The 19,186-nt window shown below is 55.3% G+C and overlaps 2 protein-coding genes across 21 annotated transcripts in view; both read left to right on the forward strand.

Moving 5' to 3' along the window:
- Window positions 1–16: 16 nt before the first annotated feature.
- Window positions 17–9,182, forward strand: TSEN54 (tRNA splicing endonuclease subunit 54). 7 transcript variants are annotated; one of them, XR_010153080.1, is made up of 12 exons: window positions 929–1,020; window positions 1,150–1,314; window positions 1,413–1,476; window positions 1,556–1,639; window positions 1,952–2,050; window positions 3,395–3,447; window positions 5,833–5,934; window positions 6,136–6,764; window positions 7,345–7,608; window positions 7,722–7,782; window positions 8,110–8,226; window positions 8,709–9,182. XR_010153080.1 is itself a non-coding variant. In XM_063799278.1 (11 exons), exons 4-11 carry the CDS (start codon window positions 1,574–1,576, stop codon window positions 8,777–8,779), a joined length of 1,386 nt encoding a protein of 461 aa, XP_063655348.1. In that variant the 5' UTR covers window positions 17–760; window positions 1,150–1,314; window positions 1,413–1,476; window positions 1,556–1,573; the 3' UTR covers window positions 8,780–9,182. The 7 variants fall into 7 exon arrangements, 4 of the variants coding, with proteins under 4 accessions (XP_063655348.1, XP_009431556.1, XP_063655347.1 ...); XM_063799278.1 differs by lacking the exons at window positions 929–1,020; window positions 7,345–7,608 and adding an exon at window positions 17–760 and having other exon boundaries at window positions 6,136–6,952; XM_009433281.4 differs by lacking the exons at window positions 929–1,020; window positions 7,345–7,608 and adding an exon at window positions 17–760.
- Window positions 9,183–10,140: 958 nt separating this feature from the next.
- The window catches only part of LLGL2 (LLGL scribble cell polarity complex component 2), a 49,234-nt gene continuing 40,188 nt past the window's right edge, over window positions 10,141–19,186 (forward strand). For all 14 annotated transcript variants that reach the window (XR_010153081.1, XR_001710606.3, XM_016930878.2 and 11 more), the window contains exon 1: window positions 10,141–10,270. The gene's annotated coding sequence lies outside the window, so the exon portion shown is untranslated. The remainder of the gene's footprint in view (window positions 10,271–19,186) is intronic.

Raw genomic sequence — 19,186 nt, forward strand, 5'->3', positions numbered from 1 at the left:
GATCCCGCCCCAACTCGTGCCCCCCCGGACCGGGGGCGCTGACCGGATCAGCGCATGCGCCCAGGTGAAACGGAGGGGCGGGGGGCGCGGGGGCAGAGGTGACCTGGGGCTCTGGACTTAGACCCAAGGGCTAGACACCCCGGGTCTGGTGGGAGAGAAGACGTAATGTGAAGGGGGTTGGCAACCAAGACGCGGGACCCCACTTGCAGTATCCCCCGCCTGCGGCCGGCGTCGCCCACCCGCAGCCGCCGGCCGGGCAATGGCACCACCTAGCGGACGGCACCAGAGCGGCCCGCGGGGGCGGTGCGGGGACCCCAGCCTCGAGGAGGCGCTCGTGCCGGGCGGAGGTGGCGCTTCAGCACCGTCGTGGGCCGGACAGCGCCTCCCGCCCCCGGCCCTCGAAACCTGGCTTCGGAGCCCAGCCGTAGGGACCGGACGGAAGACACCGAAGGAACGGCGAACCTCCCCGGACCGCTCCTGACAGTTCCCGGGTGGCCTTCGGCCTGCAAAGTCGGAATTTGCACACCTTCCGCTCGTCCTTCCCTGAGCCCTTCTGCCCTCCTTGCCCAGCCCGGGCGGTGGGGACTAAGCAGCGCGGGGCTGCAGAGGGGCGGTCACAAGTGTGACCATTCGCACTGCACTCCAGCCGCTGGCTCCTCAGGCTTTACTGGAGAGAAGCCCCGAGGAGGGCTAGGGGCAAAAGAGGGGCCTTCTGCATCTCCAGCAACCTGCGGGCTGAGCTCCCAGACCCGGCGTCGGGGTGCGCTTCCGGGCGGGCGCTAGGACCGGGGACAATCAGGAGGGCGCAGAGCGGGCTGGGGCGGTGCAGGGGGCGGGGCTGCCGCGGCGTTGCAGGGGGCGGGGCTGCCGCGGCGTTGCGGACGGCGGGCACTAGGGCAGCGCGGAGCTCCGGCGGTGGGCGGGGCGGGGCGGGGCGGCGCGCGCAGCGGCAGGCGGCGGCGGGATGGAGCCCGAGCCCGAGCCCGCGGCCGTGGAGGTTCCCGCGGGGCGCGTGCTCAGGTGCGGCGCGGCCCGGCCGGAGTGGGTGTCGGGGGCGCGGGGCCAGCGCGGGTAGGGAAACCGGCGCCCGGGACCCGGCCAGGCGGCCCCCGATGCGCGGCGCTGACCCCGCGTCCCCTTCTCCCCCAGCGCCCAGGAGCTCTTCGCCGCCCGCTCGCGGTCGCAGAAGCTGCCCCAGCGCTCGCATGGCCCCAAGGACTTTCTGCCCGACGGCTCGGCAGCTCAGGCCGAGCGGCTGCGCCGGTGCCGGGAAGAGCTCTGGCAGCTGCTGGCAGAGCAGCGCGTGGAGCGCCTGTGAGAGGGGCGGGCCCAGGGGTAAGGGAAGCGGGGGCGAGGCGGGCCGCGGGGCCTCCGGAATGGACTGACGCAGACCCCTCCCCACTCCTCGCCAGGGGCAGCTTGGTGGCTGCCGAGTGGAGGCCAGAAGAGGGCTTCGTGGAGTTGAAGTCTCCTGCGGTGAGCGGCGGGCTCGGGGACCGGGGACCGCCCTCCCTGCCCTCCTTCCCTTGTGACACTTGCTCTGGGCCCCACACAGGGCAAATTCTGGCAGACCATGGGCTTCTCAGAGCAGGGCCGGCAGCGGCTTCACCCGGAAGAGGCCTTGTATCTTCTGGAGTGTGTAAGTGGGGCCCGGGAGGTGGGGAAGGAGTTGGGACCAAAGAACGGGAAGGACACGTTTTATCGGAGAAAAAGCACACACAACCCGGTCTTTAGAGAACTGATAACCGAACTTCTAAAGCAGGAGGTGGTACGTTGCAGGGAGCAGGGATTCCAGTCCACATTAGTGATGCTGCCCCACTTTCCTGGTTGGCCACATTCTTGATGCGCTGCTGAGAGGGGGAGGGGGAGGTATCAGAGCTGGGAAGTTGCCCCATTCCTCTGTGGCACTGTAGTGAGGGCTCATAAGCTGAGCTGTTGGCCCCACTTCCAGGGCTCCATCCACCTCTTCCACCAAGACCTGCCACTGTCTATCCAGGAAGCTTACCAGCTGCTGTTGACCGACCACACTGTGACCTTCCTGCAGTACCAGGTATCTGCCACCACCCCGCCTCCGGGAGCCACCCATCCACTGAATCAATGAGTATTGACAAGTACCCATAAGGTGCCAGGCACAGTGTCACATGCTGGGGCTGCAGGGCAGACGAGGGCTATGCTGTCACGAGGCTTACATTGTGGTGGTGGCCTGTTGGCTTCACATAGACCCCAGTGCTGGCAGAAGATAAGGTGGGGGAAGAGAATCCAAAGAGACTGGGCTGTTCATTCAGGCGAGAGAAGCTAGGGGCTTGTCGCAGGTTGGGGGTGGGTAGGGTTGCAGTGAGTGAAAAATAGATGAATCTCAGAAATATTTTGGAGAAAGAATGGATAGGACTTTGCCAATGGATTGGATGTCAGGATTAAGGAGAGAGAAGAACCCAGGATTACCGCCCATGATTTGGGCATGCGCCAGTGGATGAAGGTGCTGTCATTTTCTGAGTGGGAAGAATGAAGAGGAGCAGATTTGGGAGGACAAGACCAGTCGAAAGAACTCTGTGTCAGATAAGTTAATTTTGAGGAGCTTCTTGGACATCCAAGTGAGTGTCAAGCAGACAGACAATTGGAATCCAAGTCTGGAGCGTGAGGAGAGGTCAAGGCTAGATGTAAATATGGGTGCCATGAGCACATGGATGGTATTTAAACTACTGGGCTGTATGAGAGTGCCATCAGAATAGAGGGCTGGGTCTGAGCCCTGGGGCTCTCTGTGTAGGTTAGGGGGCAGATAAGAAGCAGAAACAGACCGAGGAGTGTCTGGTGATGCAGGAGAAAAACCAAAGTCGCATCACAGAAGCCAAAAGAAGGTCTTTCAAGGAGGAAGTGGTTAGCTGTGCTAAAGCCTGCTGAGATCAAGCAGGATGGGGGACATTCTTGTCTATGTTCCTCTGATATGAATGCAGGGACACAAGGTTGAATATGTGGCTCCTTACCAGAAACTTCCCACCGGCATCTGTGGAGGTGTGGGGCTGGAGAGATGCCCACCACCTGCCATCATTTTGTTCACATGGTGATCGGCAGCTTCACTCCTGTGAGCTTTGTATCAGAATACTCAAGTATTTCAGGGCGTGGTGGTTTTCTGGTTTCATGGCTATCAGTTTTTTTGGATTTGGCTAAATGTCATTTGTGCCGAGTAAGGTAAGTGGGAGGACAGGAATTCAGAGCCTGAGATCTTTAGGGATGGTGTTCGTAATGAAGCATGGTCCAACCTTAGTCACAGGGTTTAGAATCTGGGGGTGTACAGGAGGGGCAGAGAGGGCTGTGGGGATGGCCTGTGTCTGGAGAAACCATTTGGTGTTTTCCAGAGTGGCCATCTGAGCTTTCATTTTTTTTTTTTTCTTTTGAGGTCTTCAGCCACCTGAAGAGGTTGGGTTATGTGGTTCGACGATTCCAACCAAGGTAAATGCCCTTCCTGTTCCCCTTCCATATATTCTAGTCCTGGGACCTGGCTGACTAGTCTAAGGTAGAAAATGGCTTCTCCTTACCTGGAACCCTTGGCTGGAGTGCAGTTCCTTGGGCACAGACTGGGGGCCTCTGCTGGAAGCGTTCTGAGAGAGGCAGGTTGGGAGGAATCCAGGTCATTTTGTTTTATTCTGGTTTATAAACTCGAGCCGCATCTTCAGATGACCTGCGCCTGCAGCTGAGTGTGTGTGAGCACTGAGAGGCAGGATTGGAACAGTGCCTGGCACTTAGTAGGTGCGCAGGCAGGTATGTAGAGTATATGCTTAAATGAAGGACTGGGTGAAGAATTTACCATTAGTAGGGTTTCACATTTTTCATGCCAGGTTAAATGTTTTTTCCTTCATCACCTTAGTAATCCAGCATTGGTAAAAGGCAGAGACCTTCAGACTTGGAGTGGAAACGGGTACAGCTTTTGCAGTTACAGTATGTCACAAAAGCTCTCAAGCAGGCACATATTTTCTTTTCTTTTCTTTTTGAGACGGAGTCTCGCTCTGTCGCCCAGGCTGTAGTGCAGTGGCATGATCTCAGCTTACTGTAGCCTCTTGCCTCCTGGGTTCAAGCAGTTCTCCTGCCTCAGCCTCCCAAGTAGCTGGGATTACAGGTGTGTGCCACCATGCCTGGCTAATTTTTTTATTTTATTTTATTTTTAGTACAGATGGGGTTTCACTGTGTTGCCCAGGCTGGTCTCGAACTCCTGACCTCAAATGATCCTCCCGCCTCAGCCTCCCAAAGTGCTGGGATTACAGGCATGAGTCACCACACCCAGCTCTACATCTTTTCTTTTCTGAAAGTGGAACCTATCCTAAGGAAATAATCGTGGATGTGTACAGTGGTTCACCTGTGAGAATGATCAACGATATTTATTATTTGCTGGGGGTCAGGCCCTGTACACATCGCTGAGAACAGAAGAGCAAAATCACTGCCCTCACAGAGCTTGCATTTAGTGAGGAGTCACACAGAACACACTCACTGTGCAAAATCAGTGTACTTGCAAACAAGAGTTGAACAAGAGGCAGGCTCACACAAATGAGAGGTTATCCCTTAGAGCAGCTCTGTCCAATAGAACTTTCTGTAATGATGAAAATGTTCTGTGTCTGTGATGTCTAATACATGGGGTTAGAGCAACTGGGACTGAATGTTTAATTTCATTTAACTTAAATGTATTTAAATCTAACTTAAATAGGCCGGGTGTGGTGGCTCACGCCTGTAATCCCAGCATTTTGGGAGGCCGACGCGGGCGGATCGCGTGAGCTCAGGAGTATGAGACCAGCCTGGACAGCATGGTGAAACCCCGTCTCTACTAAAATACCAAAAAAAAAAAAAAAAAAAAAATCAGCCAGGTGTGGTGGCAGGCGCCTATAGTCCCAGCTATTCAGGAGGCTGAGGCACGAGAATTGCTTGAACCTGAGCAGCTGAGGTTGCAGTGAGCCGAGATCTTGCCAGTGCACTCCAGCCTGGGCGAAAAAGCGAAACTCTATCTCAAAAAAAAAAAAAAAAAAAAAAGCAAACTTAAATAGCCACCTGTCGCTAGTGGCTCTTTTTTGAACAGCATTGCCTTAAAGCATTAATTCACAGCCAGGAGGCCAGGCACAGTGGCTCACACCTGTAATCCCAGCACTTTAGGAGGCCGAGGCAGGTGGATCATGAGGTCAGGAGATGGAGACCATCCCGGCCAGCATGGTGAAACCTTGTCTCTACTAAGAATACAAAAATTAGCTGGGCATGGTGGCACGCGCCTGTAGTCCCAGTACTACTCGGGAGGCTGAGGCAGGAGAATCGCTTGAACCCGGGAGATGGAGGTTGCAGTGAGCCAAGATTGTGCCACTGCACTCCAGCCTGGTGAGAGAACAAGACTGTGTCTCAAAAAAAAAAAAAAAAAGGAAAAAGGAAAAAATTCACAGCAGGGAAGAATGCTGCAGTGACGGGGCTGTGTCCACGATATATTATTGAGTGAAAAAAAAGATCACAAAGCAGTATGCTAGTACAATGCCATTTTTGTTAGAAAAAAATATATGGAGAGAGATTAGTCAGTGTATACATAAACGAAAGAAAGATGTTAACAATAGTTATCCAAGGTTTTTATTTTTCTATATTTACCAAGTTTGCTAGCTCCTCTGGGCCATTGCCTAGGCAGAGGCACATGGCTGGGCCCCCTGGCTGGGCCTGTACCCCTCATGGGGGTCTGCTTAGGGCCTTAGCACTTGGGTGTGGCTCCGATCCTGGCCCACTGACTGTCCCCTTGGCCCGTTTCCTTACACATCCCACCAGATCCCCAGGCTGAGGAGGTGGGTCAGTGGCCCACCCGCTGTTCTCACCCCACAGCTCTGTCCTGTCCCCGTATGAGAGGCAGCTTAACCTGGATGCCAGCGTGCAGCACTTGGAGGATGGAGATGGCAAGAGAAAGAGGAGCAGCTCCAGCCCTCGGTAACTCCCACATCACGGTCGCCCCCCAGGGAGTGCTGGTGTCTGGGACCTTGGAAAATGCACAGGTTTTCTAAGAACTAGGCTTGGGCAGCTCCCATGCAGGCTCAGGGAGACACTAGGGGACCTGCCTTCAGCTCCCATGGGACGTGTGCACCTTAGCAACCAGGGGCAGATGTGCTGCTTTTCCCCCACGTCCCTCAGGTCCATTAATAAGAAGGCCAAGGCCCTGGACAACTCCCTGCAACCCAAGAGTCTGGCAGCCTCCAGCCCACCTCCCTGCAGCCAGCCCAGCCAATGCCCAGAGGAGAAACCCCAGGAGTCAAGCCCCATGAAGGGCCCAGGGGGCCCCTTTCAGCTTCTGGGGTCCCTGGGCCCCAGCCCTGGCCCGGCCAGGGAGGGGGTGGGGTGCAGCTGGGAGAGCGGCAGAGCCGAGAACGGAGTCACGGGGGCCGGTAAGCGGCGCTGGAACTTCGAGCAGATCTCCTTCCCCAACATGGCTTCAGACAGCCGCCACACCCTCCTGCGCGCCCCAGCCCCAGAGCTGCTCCCGGCCAACGTGGCTGGGCGGGAGACAGACGCTGAGTCCTGGTGCCAGAAGCTGAACCAGCGCAAGGAGAAGCTCTCCAGGCGGGAACGGGAGCACCACGCGGAGGCCGCGCGGTTCCAGGAAGACGTCAACGCCGATCCCGAGGTGCAGCGCTGCTCCAGCTGGCGGGAGTACAAGGAGCTGCTGCAGCGGCGGCAGGTGCAGAGGAGCCAGCGCCGGGCCCCTCACCTGTGGGGCCAGCCCGTCACCCCCCTGCTGAGTCCTGGCCAGGCCAGCTCCCCAGGTACCCCCTCAGCCTGCCACATCTTCGAGGGCCACTGGCAGCTGAGGAATCACAGGACTTTGGAAAGGGCATGGGTGAACTGGGATGGATTGAGGCTTAAGGAAGATGTGGGAGGAGGGAGTGGACCCACAAGGACGGTCAGTTCTCCCGCGGCTGCAGCAGGGCCTGTGTGGGAAGGCTTAGAGATGGTGAGTCAGGAGAGGTAAGGAGGGGTGGAAACTATGACCATACCCTTAAAAAGATAAACAACATGCATGTGGATGGCTTTGCCACCAACTAGCTGTGATCCCAACCTGTTAGATGGGAAAAGGAGGTGCCTTCTTGGCCAAGTGAAAGAAAGGCTTGCTGTCTGCTCTAAGCCCAGGGAACCAATGGGGAAAGAATAAGCTAAATGTGTTAATGGATTCCAAATTACTTAAAGCCTTTATGGGAACACGGTAGATTGTAGGTAACTAGATAGGGTTGCCAGATCAGTTTGATTTGACTTTCAGTATAAATCTAATTTTTCAGTATAAGTATGTTCCAAAAATTGCATGGGATATGCTTATACTAAAAAAAAAAAAAAAAAAAATGTTGCTAGGCTGGACACGGTGGCTCATACCTGTAATCCCAGCACTTTGGGAGGCCGAGGCGGGCAGATCACCTGAGGTCAGGAGTTCGAGACCAACCTGGGCAACATGGTGAAACCATCTCTACTAAAAATACAAAAATTAGCCGGGTGTGGTGGTGCACACTTCTAATCCCAGCTACTCAGGAGGCTGAGACAGGAGAATTGCTTGAACCTGGGAGGCAGAGGTCACAGTGAGCCAAGATCACGCCACTATACTCCAGCCTGGGTGACAGAGTGAGACTCCGTTTAAAAAAAAAAAAGTTGCTAAATCTGACCGTCCTAAACTAGATGGCAGACTGAGAAATGTGACTCCCCTCCCCAGTACCTTGTTTTCTGTGTCCTTGTAGCCGTGGTCCTTCAGCATATCTCTGTGCTGCAGACAACACACCTTCCTGATGGAGGTGCCCGGTAAGTTTCCAAGCAGTGCCGTCTCTGCAGTACCTTGACCGCCAGGAGTTGGTGGTTAGGAACTGGCTCCTGAAGTAGGGTGTAAACTAGAGGACTGTTTCAGGGACTCCTACCCCTAAGCCTAGCTCTGAGCAATAACTAGTGTTCGTGTGTGTCTAGGGAAGAGGGAGAACAACCAGTGGGTTAGCCCAAGGGTTCAGAGCCCCCAACCCTCAAGTGGCACCTCTGTGAGGCTGCTTTCAGGAACTGGTGGAGGGAAAGGGTGGGATGGAAAAGAAAGGTTGGGGAGAAGAGTTCATGTCATAACGTTTCTCATTGTATTGTCAGGCTGTTGGAGAAGTCTGGGGGCTTGGAAATCATCTTTGATGTTTACCAGGCCGACGCTGTGGCCACATTCCGAAAGAATAACCCTGGCAAACCCTATGCCCGGATGTGCATTAGTGGGTACGCAGTGAGCCAGCACTGCCCCTCCCCCAGCTGCTGCCAGTTCTCCTGTGAACCAAGTGGGACTCCTCTGTACTCCCCTGGCCAGCGTGCCAATCTCTGAGAGGAACATGAGATCCAGAGAGGCTAAGTGACCTACACAAGGCCACACAGCCAGTTTGTGCTGCCCTACTCTGAGCTCTTCATTGCTGGCATTTTAGGGTAGTCTTTCTCCAATGCCATTTTAGTCCAGGACTCACCCAGCAGAAGGGATGTGGATTGTGGGGATTTACAGGCTAAGAGTGGTGAGCACCTTGCTCTTCCTAGCACCTCCCTAACCAGTGCTCTGGGGCGCTCTTCATCAGAGCCCTGTGTTTTGGAGACAGAACTCATGGTTCAGAATTCTTGCACCCCAACTCCTTCCGTAGAATCTCTTCTCTGGGAGCCCTAGAGCTTAGGAGTGGGCTATGGCTGGGTCTCACTCTAACCCTTTGTCCCTGCAGATTTGATGAGCCTGTCCCAGACCTCTGCAGCCTCAAGCGGTTATCTTACCAGAGTGGGGATGTCCCTCTGATCTTTGCCCTGGTGGATCATGGTGACATCTCCTTCTACAGCTTCAGGGACTTCACGTTGCCCCAGGATGTGGGGCACTGACGTCACAGCTCTGCAGAGGATGGAGCTTGCTCCGGGGGACCGGGACTGTCTGTTCTCAGGGACCATCTCGGCTGCTTCCTGTACCCAGACTCTAACCTGTAGCTTCAGAGGCCAGTCTGGGCCTTGGCCCTGGGTGTCTGATACTCACAGAGTGAAACTGTGACCCTCTTCCTTCCCTGCTGCCTTGCAGTGACCCCTCTGGAACTCAGGACTCGATTTTAAGGACCCAGGAGGTGGAGCAGAAGAGAGGACTGTGTGCCTTTAACGAGAGGGTGCCTGCTTCGTGCTATAAAGCCAAAGCCATTAAAAATAGATTTCTTTTCTGCTGTTTCTGTATGTACTGGGTAAACCCCTCTCGCCCCCGTCCCGTTGTCAGTGGAACTGCCCCCAGCCCCTCACCCCTGCTTTGCCCACTCAAGGAGATCCGCTTCCTCTGGTGCGGGATCTAAGAGTGAGAGAAGCCCGCGGGATAGCAGGAACGCGACCTCGAACCTTTTGAGCCTTTCCCGGGCCTGCGTCGGAGGGGATGGGACGTCGCAGGCTTCCCGAAGGGAGGAGGGAGGACGGCGCGCCATCGGCCCTTCCCTGGGCGCAGCGGGGTGCGGGTGGCGAGAGGCGCCACCTGGAGCTGGGCGGTGGAGCGCGCTGCAGCCCCGGCCTCCGCGCCCTTTCCGCTCCCGCCTCTCGTCGCTCCAACCTCTTCCCTCGCTTGTGCTAAAAATTCCACCCGCTGTTGCAGACCCTCCGGCCGACACGGAGGAGGTGGGCGCCCCCCCGCCCCCCCCCGAGGAAAGGCGTCTCGCCGCGACGCCCCGGTCCCTACACCATCCCTCTCGTGGGGCTGGAAACCCGGCCCTGCGTCCCCCGGTCACCCTCTCTGGGCTGGGCTCTGGCAGAGGAGCTGGCCCGTATCCGCCCCTCCCTCGGCAGCTGCGGGGAGTTGGAGGGACGGCTCCCCTGGAGTCTGGGAGGCGGCCCGGGACCGCGGGCGTTCCGGGAACTATTTCCGCTTGCGGGAGGCGGCGGGACACTGGGCGCGGCGCGCCGTTCTGCGTCCAGGTGCGCGCAGGTGAGGCCGGGGCGGGCCTGCGGAACCCCGAGGCAGTTCGCGAGGCCCCGCCCCGCGCTTCCCGGGGCCGCGGATTGGCAGGAGCGCAGCCCCCACCCCCGAGGGTGCCCCCGCCCCTGCGGCGCCGAGCTGGGGGGCGGGCCGGGGGCGGGGCGCTGGGCCCCGGCAGGCTCGCCCTTTATGTAAATAGCGCGGCTCCGCCCCAGGCTCGCCGCGCCGGAGGTGAGCAGGAAGGAGACGGCCGCCCAGCAGCCCGTGGGCAGGCGCGGCGGAGCGAGCGGGGCCGGCGGCGGGCGCCGAGGGACGCCGAGGCCTCGGGCGGGGGCTGGCCCGGGGTTCCAGGTGAGATGCGTGCCGGACTTGCCCAGCCGGGCCCGCCCCCTCGGGGCTTCCACCTGGGGCGGGGAGGCCAGGGAGGCCCAGGACCCCTGGGCTGTCGGGCCAGGGCGGGAGGGCTGCGCCCAGGTCCGCGCGCCTCGCCCCTGTCCGCGTCGCTGTGCTGGCCTGGAAGAGAGACACCTGTAGAAAGTTCTGCGGGGAACTTCTCTGCCTGATCTGCGCGATGACTGAAACTTGGGCTTGGGTTTGCACAATAATGTTGGCTTAGGAGAGCAGGAGAACAGGTGCCCGGGCCGGCTGGGTGCGGGGGGCACCGCGGGCAGAGACGGAGTCCCCGGGCCCACGTGCAGGCGCCAGGCCAGCGGGGTTGGCGACGCGCGTCTGCGGTGACCCCCTCCCCACGGGCGGCGGCCGGAGCGCGGTGCCCCGGCGGCTTAGCCCCTGCCCCTGCCATCTGGGCTGTGTCCCTGCCGGCCCTTTGTGCCTCCTAATCCCCGGACGCAGGAAGCCCGCGGGAGGGACTTCGGTCTCCGGCCTTTCTCCAGCTGGGGCGGCTTTGGACACCTTCACATGACAGTGCGGAGACCCAGTCTGCCCTCCATGCTGACGGGTGGGGTTTGCGCTGTGGGATTTGGCGAGAAGTGGAAAATTCTATCTTGCCAAAGAAAGTGTGTCTTAGTTTGTTCCGGCTGGACGATTGGTGGACACACTGGGCCTTGGCTGTGGGGAGAACTGACCTAACCAGGGGAGCTGTAGAGTGGCGCTTTGAGGCTCTCACCTGAACAGGTGAGCGTTGAGTGAGGAGGGCGCCCCTTCCCCTGGGGATCCGTATGCGACTGCGGGCAGCCTTAACCTGGGCTCCAGGGACCCCCTGCTGGAGTTTGTAGTTCAAGAGAACCTTGAGTTCTCTTGAAGGGGCTACAGAGAGGATTCTGAACAGGGAGCGGGCAGGGAGGGAATGGGTGTGTCAAGGTGACAAGGAAACGCTGGTAGGAAGAGCAGAGCTGCCACAGAAGAGCTGTGGCCCAGCCCGGGGGAAGCCAAGGTCAGAAGTGGCAGTTGAGGCTGGGTGCATTGGCTCACAGCTGTAATCCCAGCACTTTGGGAAGCCAAGGCAGGAGGATCGCCTGAGCCCAGGAGTTTGAGACCAGCCTGGGCAACATAGTGAGACCTCGTCTCTACAAATAATAAAAAAAGTTAGCCAGGCATGGTGGCGTGCACCTGTAGTCCCAGCTACTCAGGAGCCTGAGGTGGGAGGATTGCCTGAGCCCAGGAGGTGGAGGTTGCAGTGAGTCATGATGGCGCCACCACACTCCAGCCTGGGGACAGAGTGAGACCCTGTCTCAAAAAAAAAAAAAAAAAAAAAAGTGGCATTTGAGGAAAACTGTCTGGGTCTGTGTGAGCAGAGGCACAAGGAGAACTGTGGGAGAGATGTCTCAGCTTTATTTTATGAACTGGGATTTGGGGTTTAGTTTTCTTAGGCGATCTTCCCACAGTGCTAGCTGTGGCAGACAGAACTCAAACTCAGCTCTTAAGCTTCTAATCAGAGTTCACTCCTTTCCTCTGAAGTTAGACTGGGCCCATCTTTGTGGGGGCTCCTGGACAGGGTTTCCGGAGTCCAGGGTCATTAGGCATCCCCATTCTTCCTTGAGGCAATGGAGTTTCCCCTTTGGTGTCAGATTAATATGCTTTTAATTATATTAAAATGACACTACATTCATAAATAAGAAATAAAATAGAAAAAAGTAACTTTTTTCTCTTTTTTTCTTTTTCTTTTTTTTAAACTAAGTTGACCAAATTCTTTTTTTCTTTAATAATATGTTTTTTAATTTGTAGAGATGGGATCTCACCATATGTTGCCCAGGCTGGTCTCAAACTCCTGGACTCAAGTGACCCTCACACTTCAGCCTCCCAAAGCGTTGGGATTACAGGTGTAAGCCACTGTGCCCAGCTGTTAGTAACTTTTTTTTTTCTTTTTTTGAGGCAGAGTCTTGCTCTGTCACCCAGGCTGGAGTGCAGTGGTGCAATCACTGGGAGATGGAGGCTCACTGCAGACTCGACCTCCCAGGCTCAAGTGATCCTCCCACCTCAGCCTTCTGAGTAGCTGGGACTACAAGCGCGCAGCACCATGCACAGCTAATTTTGTATTTTTTTTAGAAAGGGGGTTTTGCCATGTTGCCCAGGCTAGTCTTGAACTCCTGGGCTCAAGTGATCCTCCTGCCTCCCAAAGTGTTAGGATTACAGGCATGAACTGCCACGCCAGACCCGTTAGTATAAATAACTTTTTATTTTTTAATTTTTATTTATTTATTTATTTATTTTGAGACAGAGTCTCGCTCTGTCACCCAGGCTGGAGTGCAGTGGCGCGATCTCGGCTCACTGCAACCTCCTTCTCCTGGGTTCACGCCATTCTCCTGCCTCGGCCTCCCGAGTAGCTGGGACCACAGGCGCCCGCCATCATGCCCGGCTAATTTTTTGTATTTTTAGTAGAGATGGGGTTTCACTGTGTTAGCCAAGATGGTCTCGATCTCCTGACCTCGTGATCTGCCCCTCTCGGCCTCCCAAAGTGCTGGGATTACAGGCGTAAGCCACCGTGCCCGGCCTTAAGTAACTTTTTAATATACCACAACATTAAAAGAAAAAAAGGCCAGGCGTGGTGGCTTACACCTGTAATCCCAGCACTTTGGGAGGCCAAGTTGGGCCAATCACCTGAGGTCAGGAGTTTGAGAGCAGCCTCACCAACATGGAGATACCCTGTCTCTATTAAACATATAAAATTAGCTGACCATGGTGGCACATGCCTGTAATCCCAGCTACTCAGGAGGCTGAAGCAGGAGAATCGCTTGAACCCGGGAGGTGGAGGTTACGGTGAGCCAAGATCACGCCATTGCACTCCAGCCTGAGCAACAAGAGCGAAACTCCATCTCAAAACAAACAAACAAACAAACAAACAAACAAACAAACAAAAAATGGCCCATAATCCCAGGTGATCGCTGTTCATTTAAAAAATAGAAAAGGCAATAGGAGCCCATAGTGGGAAAAAGGAAACATTGTAGAAAGTGTAAAATTAGAGAGCAAAAAATTAGGCCGGGCAAGGTGGCTTATGCCTGTAATCCCAACACTTTGGGAGGCCGAAGCAGGCGGATCACGAGGTCAGGAGTTCGAGACTAGCCTTGCCCACACAGTGAAACCGGTCTCTACTTAAAAATGCAAAATTAGCTGGGCATGGTGGTGAGCGCCTGTAATCCCAGCTACTCAGGAGGCTGAGGCAGGAGAATCGCTTGAACCCAGGAGGCAGAGGTTGTAGTGAGCCGAGATCGTGCGATTGCACTCCAGCCTGGGCCATAGAGTGAGACTTCGTCTCAAAAAAAAAAGAGAGCAAAAAATTATCCCTCCTGCCTGACAGTCCTTTTCTTTTTTTTTCTTTGAGACGAAGTCTCCTCTGTCGCCCAGGATGGAGCACAGAGGCGTGATCTCAGCTCACTGCAACCTCTGCCTCCCAGGTTCAAACAGTTCTCCTGCCTCAGCATCCCGAGTAGCTGGGATTGCAGGCAGGCGCCACCAGGCCCAGCTAATTTTTGTATTTTTGTATTTTTTGTAGAGACAGGGTTTCATCATGTTGGCCAGGCTGGTCTTGAACTCCTGACTTCAAGTGATCTGCCTGCCTCGGCCTCCCAAAGTGCTGGGATTACAGGCATGAGCCACTGCACCCGGCCCCTGCCAGTCCTTTTATCTTCATCCTTCATCCTTCTATCCTTCATCTCTTTAAAAACAAAAAATAAAAAAATAATTAGGCCGGACGCAGTGGCTCACACCTGTAATCCCAGCACTTTGGGAGGCCGAGGCAGATGGATCATGAGGTCAGGAGATCGAGACCATCCTGGCCAACATGGTGAAACCCCATCTCTACTAAAAATACAAAAATTAGCTGGGCGTGGTGGTGCGTGCCTGTAATCCCAGCTACTCAGGAGGCTGAGGCAGGAGAATCGCTGGAACCCAGGAGGCGGAGGTTGCAGTGAGCCGAGATCGCGCCACTGCACTCCAGCCTGGTGACAGAGCAAGACTCCGTCTCAAACTAATAATAATAATAATTTTAAAAAAAAGATTTTTAGTGTCTTTCTAGGCTTCAGGTGTAGTTTTGACTCGTTCTTTGCCAAGTTCTTGCTGTGTGACCTTAGTGTGGTCACTGACCCATGCTGAGCTTTGTTTTCACAGATGAGAAGATGAGAAAGGTCACCAGCACGTGTGGCCTGCCACACAGCAGGCACCCAGTGAGGGTGGACTCAACTTCCATGAAGCATAAGAGGCATCGGTCTCTCTCAGGCCTTTGGGTGGGCACTTGGGCCTTTTGGAAGTGCCTGATGGGTTTAGGGAATTTGTCTTCTCTGGAAATCAGCTGACGGCTCATGAATTTGTGATATTTTAAAGTCTCTGGCTGGGCATTTTGGCTCATGCCTGTAATCCCAGTGCTTTGGGAGGTGGAGGAGGGAGGATTGCTTGAACCCAGGAGTTCAAGACCAGCTTGGGCAACAGTGAGATCGCGTCTCTACAAAAAGTTTTTTTAAAAATTAGCTGGGCATCAGCTGGGCGCGGTGTCTCACGCCTGTAATCCCAGCACTTTGGGAGGCCGAGGCAGGCGGATCACGAGGTCAGGAGATCGAGACCATCCTGGCTAGCACAGGGAAAACATGTCTCTACTAAAAATACAAAAAATTAGCCGGGCGTGGTGGTGGGCACCTGTAGTCCCAGCTGCTTGAGAGGCTGAGGCAGGAGAATGGTGTGAACCCGGGAGGCGGAGCTGGCAGTGAGCCGAGATCGCGCCACTGCACTCCAGCCTGGGCGACAGAGCGAGACTCCATTTCAAAAAAAAAAAAGAAATTAGCTGGGCATCGTGGTGTGCACCTGTTGTCCCAATTACATGGGATCATAGGAGGATCGCTTGAGCCCAAGAGTTTGAGGCTGCAGTGAACTATGATGGCGCCACTGCACTCCAGCCTGGGTGACAGAGTGAGACCCTAACTCAAAAAAAGAAAAAAAGTCTCTAGGGGTCAGAAGTTTTTCAGCGAGGGCCTTTTTCAGGAATTGAGGGCAGCAGTGGAGGGCGCGGCCTCTCCTAAATGGACCTTGCATTCCAGTGGCCCTTGATGCTTCCCTTGCTCCTTGGGAGGGCCAAGAGTGAGAGCCAGTTGCCTGGGAGTCTTTCCTGTGGTGGGGATGTCAGAGAGTTCAGGATTAAACCTGCTGTGAGTTCTGCCCCAGCTGAGGAGTGCTTGCTGGGTACACCCTCCTCACCCTGCTGGGTGGCAGGGCAGAGAGCACAGGCCTGTGCTGCTCTGTTGGCGTTAGGAGACTTTCTAGGAATGCCATTGTGCCCCCTTTCAACCTTGCTTGGGGAGAGGATGTCCTCTCCTGCCAGGACTTCCCGGCCCCGGGACCCTCCCTTTGGAAGACGAAGTGCTGCCTGGGACCAGGTGGCCCATGAGCCCCTGCCCGCACTGTGGGAGATCTGCGCATCTCTGGCAAGAGCCTCCAGGAGCCATCTAAGGAGTTTAGTTTCCCCGGGGAGCTATTCGGCCTTCCTGGTCTTTCCAGATGAGTCAAAAGCAGCTGTTGAGACCCCTGAGTTGGGGGCCAGAATGGAGGCCCAAGAGACCAATGTTCTTTCTCCTGGGCCGGCTGCTTTGAGCAGCACTGGCAGCCTGGACTCATTTGTCCTCAGTCCTCAGCTCTGAGAGGCCCTCTTATCTGTCTTAGGTGATATCGTTCTCAGGGTTCCTCCTGGGGCGAGGCACGCCAGGTCTGCTTGGCAACGCTGTTTTCCTCTGTCAGGAGCAGTTTGCAGCGAGAAAACTGGGGACAGGGCAGGAGACGGGCGTCCCCCAGCGGGGCCACCAGCACTGTTTGCCCTCCCCAGCCCTGGCTCCCTAGGAATTCCAAGGAGACCCTCGCTCACTGTGCCCGTGGCCATGGATTTGCTCAGGTCCCTTTGGGGTGGACTTCCCCACGGCCCTGCCTCTCAGAGGAAACTGGCTTTGAATACTCACCCCTCTCTTCTTCCCAGGAACCACAGCGAATTCTTGAGCTAGGAGAGGCTGCTCTGGGCGTGGGGACGAGGAGGCTGCAAGGCACCTGACCCTACCCTTCAGGAATTTGGCAGAGACTGGAGCCTTCTCTCGAGACACCTGACTTAGTGTTCCCAGAGTTTGATGAGAGGGACATCTGGGCACAGGACCATATGACTGTAATAAATTATATATATGTATATATACACACACACACACACATTTTTTTTTTTTCTTTTTTGAGACGGAGTCTTACTCTGTGGCCCAGGCTGGAGTGCAATGGCATGATCTCGGCTCACTGCAGCCTCCCCAGGTTCAAGTGATTCTCCCGCCTCAGCCTCCCCAGTAGCTGGGATTACAGGTGCCTGCTACCATGCCCAGCTAATTTTTTGTTTGTTTGTTTTGAGACGGAGACTTGCTCTGTTGCCCAGGCTGGAGTACAGTGGCGCGATCTCAGCCCACTGCAAGCTCCGCCTCCTGGGTTCACACCATTCTCCTGACTCAGGCTCCCGAGTAGCTGGGAATACAGGCGCCCGCCACCACGCCCAGCTAATTTTTTTCTTTGTTTTTTTGTTTTGAGTCTGAGTCTCGCTCTGTCGCCCAGGCTGCAGTGCAGTGGCACGATCTTGGCTCACTGCAACCTCTGCCTCCCGGGTTCAAGCAATTCTCCTGCCTCGGCCTCCTGAGTAGCTGGGATTACAGGTATGCGCCACCACACCTGGCTAATTTTTGTGTTTTTAGTAGCGGGGGGGGGGGGGGGTTTCCACCACGTTGGTCAGGCTGGTCTCTAACTCCTGACCTCATATGATTCACCTGCCTCGGCCTCCCAAAGTGCTGGGATCACAGGCGTGAGCCACTGTGCCCAGCCCTCTAGTAAATAATATTAACATTTAATATAATTCTGGAATTCTCTGGGGGTCCTGGAGCTTTGGTTAAAGGCAGGGTCCACAAGGGTATTCCGAACAGGATGCCAGGCATGACGTCCACAGGGCCCTGGCCTTGGCTGGAGACTTGAGGACAGGGTAGGGAAGTTCCCTGAGAACCCTGTGGGGTCCTACCTTAGTGTTTCGTGGGGTCAGTGATTGGCAGATACCTTTTCTAGTTAATCCCTAGTCAGTCTTAACTGTTCGTTCATTCATTCAAGTACTTTTTTTTTTTTTTTGAGGAGTCTCGCTCTGTCGCCCAGGCTGGAGTGCAGTGGTGCGATCTCGGCTCACTGCAAGCTCTGCCTCCCGGGTTCACGCCATTCTCCTGCCTCAGCCTCCCGAGTAGCTGGGACTACAGGCTCCTGCCACCACGCCCAGCTAATTTTTTGTATTTTTAGTAGAGACAAGGTTTCACCGTGTTAGCCAGGATGGTCTTGATCTCCTGACCTCGTGATCCGCCCGCCTCGGCCTCCCAAAATGCTGGGATTACAGGCGTGAGCCACTGCGCCTGGTCCTTTTTTTTTTTTTTTTTTTTTTTTTTTTTGAGATGGAGTCTCACTCTGTCACCCGGGCTGGAGTGCAGTGGCACGATCTCGGCTCACTGCCAGCTCCACCTCCCAGGTTCACGCCATTCTCCTGCCTCAGCCTTCTGAGTAGCTGGGACTACAGGCGCCCGCCATGACGCCCAGCTAATTTTTTGTATTTTTAGTAGAGACAGGGTTTCATCATGTTGGCCAGGATGGTCTCGATCTCCTGACCTCATGATCTGCCCGCCTCGGCCTCCCAAAATGCTGGGATTGCAGGCGTAAGCCACCGCGCCCGGCCCGTTCAAGTATTTTCTGATGCCTCTTGTGTGGTTCTAGATGTTGGATGTGATCCTTAAACAAAGCAAAGATGTCTGCCGTCGTTGAAAGTTGTTTCTAAAAGGTGAGAAGCCTGACTGACAGAAAGTAAAAGTAACTAATAAATTGTGTTAAAAGGTGATACGGGCTATAGGGTGAAAAGAACTAGAGCAACAATTGGGAACCCGCATGGTAGGGGGCAGGTTACAACTTTTAACAGGTGGTTAGAGTGGGCCTCTGCCAGAAGGTGACATTTGAGCAAAGCTTTGAAGGAAGTGAGGGAGCTGTTTAAATAAAATTCCAGTCCCTCCCATGAGGCACCTGGATGAGGCCAGCACAATCCCCACCTCCTGGAGCTGACATCTGGAAGCTTCTGGGGACAGCTGTTCCAGTTTTAGGGCAGGTAGGAGGCCCTAGAAAGGGGCCTGATTGGATGGGCTGGATGGCCTGCCCACGCCAGCCCCAGGCAGGTGGTCCATCTTCTCCCCAGAATGGTTTTGCTTTTCCTTGGACTTGACTTTCTGCCAGTCACTTCCCTGGAGAGAGAGTCTGGTGTTGGATTATGAAAGGGGGCTAAGGCCCCCAGAATGGGGGTGCGTTCCCACCTTCCACCCCATCCTCACAGGCCCAGGAGGGGCAACAGAAAGGAAACTTCAGGAGGAGTCTAGGCATGGCGGGAGGATCCTCTTGGGGTTGTGGGATGGTTGTGATTCCATAGGATAGATGGTGGGGGGAATGGAGGCTGACCCCAAATGGGGCCCATCCAGCCTGCAAGCAGGCAGCCCCTTTGTCCTGGGAGAGAGGCCTGACCTGAGCAGAGGATTCTGCAGTCAGATTGGAATGCAAATTGGGGCTTGGATTTTTTTTTTTTTCTTTTTTTGAGAAAAGGTCTCACTGTGTCACCCAGGCTGGAGCTCAGTGGTGCCATCATAGCTCACTGCAGCCTCAACCTCCTGGGCTCAAGTGATCTTCCCACCTCAGCCTCCTGAGTAGCTGGGACTATAAGTGTATGCCACCATGGCTGGCTAATTTTTAAGTTTTTTGCTGAGACAAGGTCTCCCTAAGTTGCCCAGGCTGGTCTCGAACTCC

This window comes from Pan troglodytes, chromosome 19 (genome assembly GCF_028858775.2).
Source record: "Pan troglodytes isolate AG18354 chromosome 19, NHGRI_mPanTro3-v2.0_pri, whole genome shotgun sequence".
NCBI classification, from domain to species: Eukaryota; Metazoa; Chordata; class Mammalia; order Primates; family Hominidae; genus Pan; species Pan troglodytes.

Excerpts from the sequence above, each read along its gene's own strand:
- TSEN54 (XM_063799277.1), top strand. The coding sequence starts at position 965 with ATGGAGCCCGAGCCCGAGCCCGCGGCCGTGGAGGTTCCCGCGGGGCGC. Across the intron at positions 5,935-6,135 it reads AGGAGCAGCTCCAGCCCTCG|GTCCATTAATAAGAAGGCCA; the intron begins GTAACTCCCACA and ends CACGTCCCTCAG. Across the intron at positions 7,783-8,109 it reads CTTCCTGATGGAGGTGCCCG|GCTGTTGGAGAAGTCTGGGG; the intron begins GTAAGTTTCCAA and ends TTGTATTGTCAG.